General features: G+C 48.0%; 1 protein-coding gene and 1 long non-coding RNA gene across 8 annotated transcripts in view; one reads left to right on the forward strand and one right to left on the reverse strand.

Annotated features, from left to right (window-relative positions):
* POLB (DNA polymerase beta) overlaps nt 1–2,817 on the reverse strand; it is a 35,930-nt gene extending 33,113 nt beyond the window's left edge. For 5 of the 7 annotated variants that reach the window (XR_007772569.1, XR_007772567.1, XR_007772566.1 and 2 more), the window contains exons 1-2: nt 2,647–2,810; nt 1,394–1,451 (exon numbers count right to left, since the gene is read on the reverse strand). Coding sequence is in view for 2 of the 7 variants with exons in the window: in XM_050940205.1 (XP_050796162.1) it covers nt 1,394–1,451; nt 2,647–2,707 (119 nt within the window). In the remaining 5 variants the exon portion in view is untranslated. Of the gene's footprint in view, nt 1–1,393; nt 1,452–2,646 lie in introns of all 7 variants that reach the window. The other 2 variants (XR_007772570.1, XM_050940206.1) reach the window with 2 other exon arrangements.
* A 375-nt stretch (nt 2,818–3,192) lies between these two features.
* Nucleotides 3,193–9,757, forward strand: LOC127045024 (uncharacterized). The gene is made up of 3 exons (XR_007772591.1): nt 3,193–3,325; nt 7,319–7,397; nt 7,569–9,757. It is a non-coding gene; the product is annotated as an uncharacterized LOC127045024 (long non-coding RNA).
* Nucleotides 9,758–10,349: the final 592 nt, after the last annotated feature.

Consider the following 10,349-nt stretch of genomic DNA (forward strand, 5'->3'; position numbering starts at 1 on the left):
TTTTAAAATGCCATCTAAATTTCCAAAAAAGTTTTACATCTCTTCTTAGGTGCATAATGAAGTATCTGGCTGAATTGGAATTTTAAGACTGCAGAACACAGTTAATCAAATTAGAATCTGGCCGAGACCCTGAGCCTAGCTTAAATTTAGAACATAAGAACGGTCATACTGAGTCAGACCAAAGGTTCATCTAGACCAGTATCCTGTCTTCCGACAGTGGCCAACATCAGGTGTCCCAGAGGGAATAAGCAGAAAAGCTAATCACCAACTGATCCATCCCGTCACCCATTGCCAGCTTCTGGCAAACAAAGGCTAGGGACACATCCCTATCCATCCTGACTAATAGCCATTGATGGACCTATTCTCCATGAACTTATCTAGTTCTTTTTTGAATCCTGTATAGTCTTGGCCTTCACAATATCCTCTGTCAAGGAGTTCCACAGGTTGACTGTGCATTGTGAGAAAAAATAATTTTTGTTTGTTTTAAACCAACAGTCTACTAATTTCATTTGGTGGCCCCCTAGTTCATGTGTTATGAGAAGGAGTAAATAATACTTCCTTATGTATTTTCTCCACATCGGTCATGGTTTTATAGACTTCTATCATATACCCCCTTAGTCATCTCTTTTCCAAGCTGAAAAGTCCCAGTCTTATTAATATCCCCTTATACTGAAATCATTCCTTACCCCTAATCATTCTTGTTGCCCTTTTCTGAACCTTTTCCAAGTCTAATAGGTCTTCTTTGAGATGGGACAACCACATCTGTGTGCAGTGTTCAAAATGTGGGCATACCATGATTCCCAACAATCTGTTCACTTTTTTGACTGCACATTGAATGGATGTTTTCAGAGAACTATCCACAATTACTCCAAGATCTCATTCTTGAGTGGTAACAGCTAATTTAGACCCCATCATTTTATATGCATAGTTGGGATTATGCTTTCCAACATGCATTACTTTGCATTTATCAACGTTCAATTTAATCTGTCATTTTGTAGCCCACTCACCAAGTTTTGTGAAGTCCTTTTGTAGCTCTTCCCAGTCTGCCCGGGACTTAACTATGTTGAGTAGTTTTGTATCATCTGAAGTTTGCTACCTCACGGTTTACCCCTTTTTCCAGATAATTTATGAATATGTTGAATAGGACTGGTCCCAGGACAGACCCCTGGGGGACATCACTATTTACCTCTCTCCATACTGAAAACGGACCATTTACTCCTACCCTTTGTTTCCTATATTTTAACCAGTTACCAATCCCTGTTGAATAAGACTGGGCCTGGAGCAGTTTCCCATGGCACCCAAGAGAGGGGACACCGCGGCCCTCTCTCTGCGCTGAGAGCAGGGAGGGTTGGGAGAACATGGTGATACCCGCACCGCTCACTGGCGCACCTACCTGTACGCATTGTACTTGTGGATAGCTCGATTCACATTCTTCTCATAGTTTGCCAGTTCTGTGGCCCGGGGGCAATGAAAAGAGACATAGAGACATTTCTTACACGCACATGGGTCTGACCGCTCACTCCGAACCAGTTCTCACTCAAGCGTGGGAGGGTTAACATTACCAGGCTACCACAGGCGATGAGTTATATTCCCATGCGGTGCCCGGGCACCAGCAATATTCAGAGCCCAGCTCCACCAATATTGGAGTTGGAGGAGCACCCCCACGCATCTCCCCCTGCCTCTTCCCCATAGCTCCATGCTGCCTCCTTGCAGCAACTGCAGCCACAGGGTTCTAGTGCCCCCATCTCGACTGCCAGGGTAGACTGACTCTGAGCCTGCCCTTCCACCTCAGACCCTTCCCTTTTCCAGCAGGACCCTCCACCAGCACAGGCCCCTCCCGCCTGCAGTCACTGCTCCTGCCCCATGCTGGGCAAGGAGGCAGCCCCACATCCCTCACCCCCAGTGAGGCTACAGTCAGGATCAACAGCAGGGAAGGAAGCACACGCAGCACGCCCGACACCCACCACGGGGAAGGCGAGGGAGATTCCTGGACCTCAGAGAGGCCCTAGGAGCACATGTGGTGACAGTGGCGAGGGTAAGTGTGCTGCTGTGGGGACAGGAAAAGGGGGCTCCTCCCCCAGAGCTCGCTGCTGCCAGCAGGGAAAGGGCTGAGGGAGTCCTCCTCTCTGGCCCCTGTCCTGGAGCAGCCTGCCTGCACCGCAAACTCATCCCCAGCTCTGCCCCACCCCATAGCCAAACCTCCAGCCAGGGCTTTCCTCCCTCACTGCACCCTCAACCCGAGCCCCTCCAGCACCCCACATCCCCAGTCCCAGCCAGAGCCCTCACCCCCCCTACACCCTAACCCTCTGCCCCCGCCCTGGGCCTAACACCCCAACCCCCCCAGTCCCAGCCAGAGCCCTCACCTCCCCTACTCCTATTCTCGCCCTGAGCCCCTCCCAGACTCCAAACCCCTCATCTGCAGCCACACCCCTCTCCCCCCAGAGCCTGCACCCCAGACTTCTTCCTCCACCAAACTCCCTCCCAGAGCCTTGGCAGGTGTGTGGGGCGGTTCTGGGCACCATCAAATTCGGGCCAGTCCGGGACACCGGGTGGCCCCTTGTCGGGCGAGAGCGGCTCGGGCCCAGCGGCCTCAGCCCCGCCCCTCACACGCGCAGAACGTCAGCAGCCAACCCCCGCCCAACCCACCGCTCAGGAAGTCTGTGATCCCCGCATTGGGGCTCTCCTGCGGCGCCTTCCGCTTGCTCATGGCCGCCCCGGCCCGGCCAGCCGGCAGCTACGAGTGCAGGCGGGACGATGGGAGCGATAAGGGAACTTCCGGTTCCTGGGGACGGGGGGGCGGGGCGGTTAGCCGCGGACTCCTCCTACCCCAGGCCCACACGCTGGGGAGAAAGGACGCGCCGCAGTGCATTGTGGGTAATTTGGCAACGTCTTTTATCAGCAAGCTCGAAGCCTGCAGCACCACGGGAGGGGTAGTGTTTCGCTCGGCCTTCATCTCCCATCAGCCATTGCGGGGCGCGCGGTACGACGGGAGGGGTAGTGTTTCGCTCGGCCTTTATCTCCCATCAGGCATTGCGGGGCGCGCGGCACGACGGGAGGGGTAGTGTTTCTCTCGGCCTTCATCTCCCATCAGGCATTGCGGAGCGCGCGGCACAATGGGAGGAGTAGTGTTTCTCTTGGCCTTTATCTCCCATCAGCCATTGCGGGGCGCGCGTCATCTAGTTTGGGCTACTGATGCACCAGCATTGAGGTTCTGCTACCACCAGCTGAAGTCACAGACGCGCTGAGGTTGCTAAGAGCTGAGATCACGGAGCCGTGTTAAGTGCTGGGGGCAGAGGAAGGAGGAGCCATACCACTCCTACAGGGAGTGAGTATGTAGGGAAGGAAGGTGATAGGTTACTTTTATTGTCTTGTTTGTGAGTTCTTTTGCAACTAAGAGGGAGGATAAATTTGGGTTCTTTGTGTAACTTTAAAGTTTTGCCCAGAGGGAAACCCTCTGTGTTTTGAATCTGATTATCTGTGAAATTCTTTCACTCTAATCTCACAGAGAGATTCCTTTTACCTTTTATCTTTAATTAAAATTCTTCTTTTAAGAACCTGATTGAGTCTTCATTATTTTAAGATCCAAGGGTTTGGATCTGTGTTCACCAGGACTAAGTGGTGAGGGGGTATTCCCAAGCCTTCCCAGGGTAAGGGGTGTAAGGGCTTGGGGAGGACTATTCTCAAGCTTGCCCAGGAAAGGGGGGTTATGGACTTGGAACTCTGCCTTCCCCCAAATATCTCCCAAGTGGCTCTCCCTAAACATTTGGTTAACCCTTGGTGGTGGCAGCGTACTGTTAACCTAAACTGGTAAAAATAAGCTTAGGGGGTCTTTTATGCAGGTCCTCACATCTGCACCCTAAAGTTCAGAGTCAGGAGGGAACCTTGACATGGCTACCCTACGGTGGTTCCATCTTTCACTGTCTCCGGCAAAAGCGCACACACACCACAGACAAAAGGCTTTTTCCCCCTTCCAGATTTTTAAAGTATCTTGTCCCCTTATTGGTCCTTCTGGTCAGATATCAACGAGGTTATGTGAGCTTCTTAACCCTTTACAGGTAAAAGAGGAATTAACCCTTAACTATATGTTTATGACAATGGCACTGTTACATTATAGTGACTACCTGCAGGGCACAAAACTGGCTCAGCGAGGGGGAAGGCTAGGATAGGGCTGTAGCATCACAAACTGGGTAATGTCCCAATTTCCTACCACTAGCAGTTAAACAACTAGTGGTTTTTAGGGGGTGCTGCCCTTTCACCACTTGCTGCAGTTGTGACAGATGGGTTACTTTGTCAGAGTTTCAACCAGTGTTCCCTCTAATTTTTCCCACTTGTGTGGAAGGAATTTTGTTATGTGCACTAATATGGAGATGATGTGTGACACATCACCTCCATATTGGTGCACATAACAAAATTCATGTGGCAGGGGTAGGAGCGAGGGGTTCGGAGTGTAATATGGGGCTCAGGGCTGGGGCAGAGTGTGGGGGAGTGAGGGCTATAGCTGGGGTTGTGGGCTCTGGGGTGGGACTGGGGATAAGGGGTGAGGGCAGAGGCCTGGGGTGTGTGGAGGTGAGGGTGCCAACTGGGGTTCCAGGTTCTGGGGTGGGGCTGGGGATGCTGAGGCAGAGGGTTGGGGTGCAGGGGGTGTGGCCTCCATCTGGGGGTGTGGTCTCTGGGCTGGGCATAAGGGGTTTGGGGTCCAGGCTGCCCTGGGACTACAGGAAGGGGGCAAGAGGACTCCCTGCAGCACGCACTCCCCGCAGCAGCACCTGGGCTGGGGGAAGAGGCACCTCCCCCTAACATGGCAGCTCCAGGGCTGGGGCCACAGGATAGGTGCCTCTTCCCCAGCCGCAGCAGGTCCGGGGCTAGGGGAGAGGCCTATCTCCCTGCTGCAGCCCTGAGTGCCTGTCTGGTGCTTAGAGGGAACTTAGGTTTCAACTTGTGTGAAATCACTATTTTAAATGGTGACATTCATAAAATGAGATTTTTCTAATTTAATACATTTTTTTCTAAATTAGCAAAATCTTGTTTTACTTGTGTGTAAATTTTAAAAAGAGGTTTCACAGGAGCAATGGCTGTCTGCCCCTCCCCTGGGTCTAGAGGTAGCCATTCCGGCCAACCAGCAATTCTAGTACCAGTGAAGTCATGTGATCATAAAAATAGACTTGATAATGTTTTGTTTTTTAATAATATATTAAATATGGTAAATGAGAGTCACAATAAAACCCTGGGAAGTGTTATAAGAAGATATGAAGGTTTCTTGAAAAATAAAGAATTAAAAGGTATGAAACGCCATTTCCTGGAGGTAATGGGAAAGGGTTGACAGTTCAGGCAATCAGAACAGCAGAGCAAACCAATTTGTGAACATCTCTATGTAGATGTGTCACTTGTATGTAAACACCTGAACGAAGACTGTGAGTATTTAAAAAGTGGGGTGTATTTGTCTGTGGGTGTGGGGGTGGGGTTGGAAGCTCACTGCATCATTTCCAAGAGGCAAGAGCAGCCTTGTCTAGACCTGCCCCCTCCCCCCCCGCTGCCTTCCTTTTGCCCCTATTACAGTACATGGTCAACTCACTCCAGCACCCTCAACAGCAAAGTAAAAGATTCTGCTGGGGAGGATTTTATAACACTACAACAGCTGGGGGGCTCTTGCTATGGGCCAGATATGATGTTCCAGATATGATGTTCCAGACTGGTGCGGGGCTATGTCACCTGAGCTGCAATGGGGGCTGCCTCACCGTGCTTCGCTGTTATAGCCTCTGACTTGGGTAGCTCACAAACAGCCTGTCAGTGTGATGCTCCCCACCTCTCCCCGCAAGTGTCTGTGTATGGCTACGACTCTGATCCAAGCAGCTTGTCAGCACCCACCAGTCACAGTTTGGTTTCCATCAGACCTGGACTACCACATGCAGGGTGACCCCGAACACATTCCCTGTCATGAATTTTAACTCAAACGTGTTGTGCACTGTCCAGCCCTCTCCTGGATAGGCCAGATAGATTAGGGCTGTTGTACTTCTAGGAGGTCAATGTACAAAAATCTACCACTTTGTGGCCAATTCCACTTACAGTTCACAACACTGGATTAGTTTTGGTTCAAGAATAAAACAAGTTTATTTAACTACAAAGAGAAGTTTTAAGTGAATAAGAGTAATGAAGCATTAAAGTAAGAAAAGGTTACAAGAAAAATAAAGAAAAATACTTTCTAAACTTAGCAAACTGAAGTCCATTTCCACAAGTTCCAGTAATATTGCTGACCAAACTCTCACGGCCAGGATCTGCTTCCAGGGTCCAGCAGCTGTTTCTCTGATCATCTTAGGTGAAAGGGAGATGGGGAGGGAGAGAGAACTTGGGTGTAGCTCGGTCACCCTTTGAAAAACATTTTCCCGAATGTTCACTTTAGGTAAAGTTCTTTCCTGCTGAGAGCAAGGAGACATGGAGTTTGGTGGAAGGAGGCTTTGTGCTGTTTCTGTTCATCTGTGTATTCTGCTTCTTTCTTTCTCCCTCTTGTCCTCTGTGGAATCTGTTTACAGCTGAAATGCAAATTGAGGCAAATACACATCCTTTTCTTTAGAACAAGTGTGCTTGGCCAGTTCCGCCTAATCAGGCTACATGAATTGGAACTTGTGCTTTGAATACCCTCTAGGCGGAATTTCATAACTTTACATAGACTGTTGCTACAGCCATTTCACCAAGATAGTATTGATCACTAAGTTTCAAATGCTACTTCACAAGGCATATTTTGTCCAAAGATTGTTACGATACTGTGTAGGGTGTGAATACGGGGGGTGCATTTGGTCACAGTGGGCTGGGAATTATCCATTTGTGGAGGGATCTCTAACCTTACCCTTCCCTGGAAATTGCCAGACAATGAAGGGAAGGGGAGAATTCTTGCTGCAATCCCAAATTCCTGGAAATCCCAGGCTCACTGGAATTTATCTACTTCCCCACAGCCCCTCACTGGGTGCTCTAGGCGGCGTCTCATTGCTTCACATTAAAGCTGCTGCCCTTTGGGTCTGTATGTTCTGGGGTATTGCTGTCATGAGTGACTGCGCTGGCTTGGGCAGGTGCTTAGCAAGGTCAAGGTTGTACATTTCTGATGAAGTATGCTCTGTTAAATAAAATTACCCTGTGACAAACAGCGGCAATTGGCTCTTTTCTTAAAGTGTGAAATAGCAACCCGGGGTCACTGCCCAAATGGGAGGGAAGGGGGATGGATGGACACACAAGGCACTGTCCCACCTGCGACACCCCAACACCTTGAGTCCCCAAATCCTTCTACCTGCCTTCACTCATTAACGGTGTCTTCCTCTACTTCTTACAGCAATCCAAGCTGAAGAAAGTTGACGTGCTGGAGATCACGGTGTAGCACATGGAGAGCCTGCAACAGAGCAACACCCTGGGTAATGACTCCCTGTAGTCTCCCATGGGCTGGGGAGGATCCATTTCGGGGGTGGGTCTGTCTGCTCCAGTGCAACCCAGAAGGAGAGTCCATGTCTCCTATCAGGCTCAGTGGGATGCACTCTCTTGCCCCCATGGTCTCCTATGGATCATATAGGATCTGTCTGCCCCAGGGATGGTCCATGCCATGCTGAGGAGAATTCACGCTGCCTACCAGGCTCAAGGTGTCACTCCTCCCACATCTTCATGGGGACTTTGGAGAGATTCTTGTTGCTGTAACTGGATCTCAGAGCACGAGCGGCTGGTTGAGTATCTTCAGAGCTATGGGGTCTGGGCCCGAGAGGTGTGAACTCAGCGGCGGCCAGCATATCCCTCGGCCCGTGCCTTTTCACATAGTCCTCATTGGCCTGGAGCGGCAAACTGCAGCTAGTGGGAGCCATAATCGGATGAACCTGCAGGCACAGCAGGTAAACGGCCCGGCCCGCCATAGTGCTTACCGTGGCGAGCCACGTGCCAAAGGTTGCTGATCCCTGACCTAGCATATAGTGTCCTTACAGTCCAGGATGAGGTGTTTGCTTCAGTTTAGGATTTCTTTAATTTAGAATGACTTTTTTTCCACAAGCACCATTCCCAATATGCATCCACTGCTCCTTCTTCACTTTCCTTGTCCTGCTGTGAAATTCTTACAATCCCCCAAAATAAGATAATTACCTCTTCTCTTAATATCCTTCACTCTCATTGTTTGGTCCTGGTTGCCCATTTTTACTTCCTAAACACAGAGTCACCATTCTCTACAAAGCTGATTCTCTGGCACTCCCCTAGTTCTGTAAAATCAGCTATTGTTTATCATATACTTAAAAGCTCTTTCTTGACATTAAAACATTGTCCAGCTATACCAAAAGGACAGGAAACATGTGATATGGATTTAATCAGTCTGCAACTTTATTATTAGATGTCTTGGACTACCTGTCGGATAAAAGGGTACAATGCAGGCACTTCATTCAAATAACTAGCTGGGGCTTCCCCTAGCTCCCCTTCATTTTCCATCAAGGTCCTCCAGCCAATCCATGGTTTGGATCTTACCACTTCCCCACACCCCATACAAGGGTTAAGGTGAGCTATAAGAAAGGGGGGCTTACTGCCATACCAATCATAGGAGCCCTGACCCTCCCCGTCACCCCCCATTCCATTCCTTTAACCTGCATTTCCTTTTATGTCCTTTAGCAGGCCATTTATTTGGTCACTGGATGCTGTCCCTATGGAGTACTTGCACTGGACATCCACCCCACACTTACAAAATAAGTTGCGACATACAGCATAACCCCCTTTCCTCCTTACTGTAATAGGTCCTCTGTGGCACCTGCTCTGAGGAAGGTGAAAAACCCCCATTCTACCTAAGCCAATATGATTGCGAAGGAAAAATTCCTTCCCAGACCTCTTAAAAAAGAGAGACTAGTGCATTATCCACAACAGGTCCTAACACAACCTGATATTTGCACCTGAGGGGAGGAAGGGTGGATGCTGCCTTGCTTTCTGCCTGGAGAAAGGGCTTCTAATTCCAGGTCTTGCACCTTTTAAAACCTTCTGCCCTTACATTCCCAGGGGATGAGTCAGTCACTAGGCTGACCCCTATGCACCTTTTTGCAGCAGTTTCTGACCTTCCTTTTCCCCCCGATAAAGCACTGTTACCTTCCTCTGGCAAGCCCAGACAACGTATTCTCCCCTCCCTCCCGATTCAGGTGTGGTGCATCATTATATCTTTTCCTTTCTCATTGAAGAGGAACTACCACTAATGTGTCCAATTACTTCTCAAAAGGGTGTTCTTGATCCAGTTCAGTTTGGAATTTGCTGTGGCTACCATAGAAACTTCCCCAATGTGGTTAATGACCTCTCACTTTCTGCTAATCAAGACTCTTTGACCTCTTTCCACTGTTTGACAATGTTGTTGACTCCATCCTCCTGCACTGCCTGCATAACAATCCATTACATGATTATGTTTCCTAGTAATCTAACCTTTTACTTTCCATTTCCAGTTTTGGATCCTCCTTTTGTGCTAAGATTGCTCCTCTCTGGCACCAAGCAAAGCTTAATTCATGATCTTCCATGTTTCCGTGTCTGTCTTCCTTCTCGTCATCTTTACTCTGGTTTAATAATAACTCACATTTATATTGGTGTTACTCAATTTTATAAAACTTTCAACACCTTGAATGACTCCTTTTCCCACTCTTGGTGGGGCCCAAAGGTGTTATAATAATAACTCAGATAGTTTCAGTCATACATTTTAATGAAGAAAAACGATGTGACCACTGGTATTAAAAATGTTGTTAAAGTAAGCATACCAAAGGGTTTTAAGATCCTGGCAAGTGAACATTCAGTGGTTATAGAGTGCTTTTATTAATTTCTTAAAGGACTGTAACTGCAAAAGGTAGTTTTACTCTTAGCTATATTTAAGTAACGGTTGTAAATATCCTCCCATATGTATTTCCCTCTACATACGTTATCCACGGCTACTCTGATGCGCTGTGACAGACAATATATTTACTGGAAATACTGCCTCTAGAATAAGCTATAGCTGAGAGTAACATTGCACTGGTCCAGAATCATTATTTTCAATGGTTTAATGAACAGCTTTTGGCAGTGATACAGAAAGGATGAAAGAATTATGATTGTGCCTAAAAAGCTAACAAAGTTACTGTTCCATCCTGCAAGCCTTTTCCAACATCCAAAGGTACCAGAATCCTTTCCACAGAGTGCTTGAATTCAGATTTGTCTACCATTAACTGATATTAATATAAACACTGACCTTTATTACATAGTGTTTTGACATTATAGAACATGTGTATAAAAGAAAATAGTTTTAGTAACACATTTATATTCTTCTCAAATGACAGTATGAAGACTTCACAGAACACATCTTTAATAAATCTTCCTTCATTAATTCATCATATTTCTCA

This window comes from Gopherus flavomarginatus, chromosome 2, assembly GCF_025201925.1.
Source record: "Gopherus flavomarginatus isolate rGopFla2 chromosome 2, rGopFla2.mat.asm, whole genome shotgun sequence".
NCBI lineage: Eukaryota > Metazoa > Chordata > Testudines > Testudinidae > Gopherus > Gopherus flavomarginatus.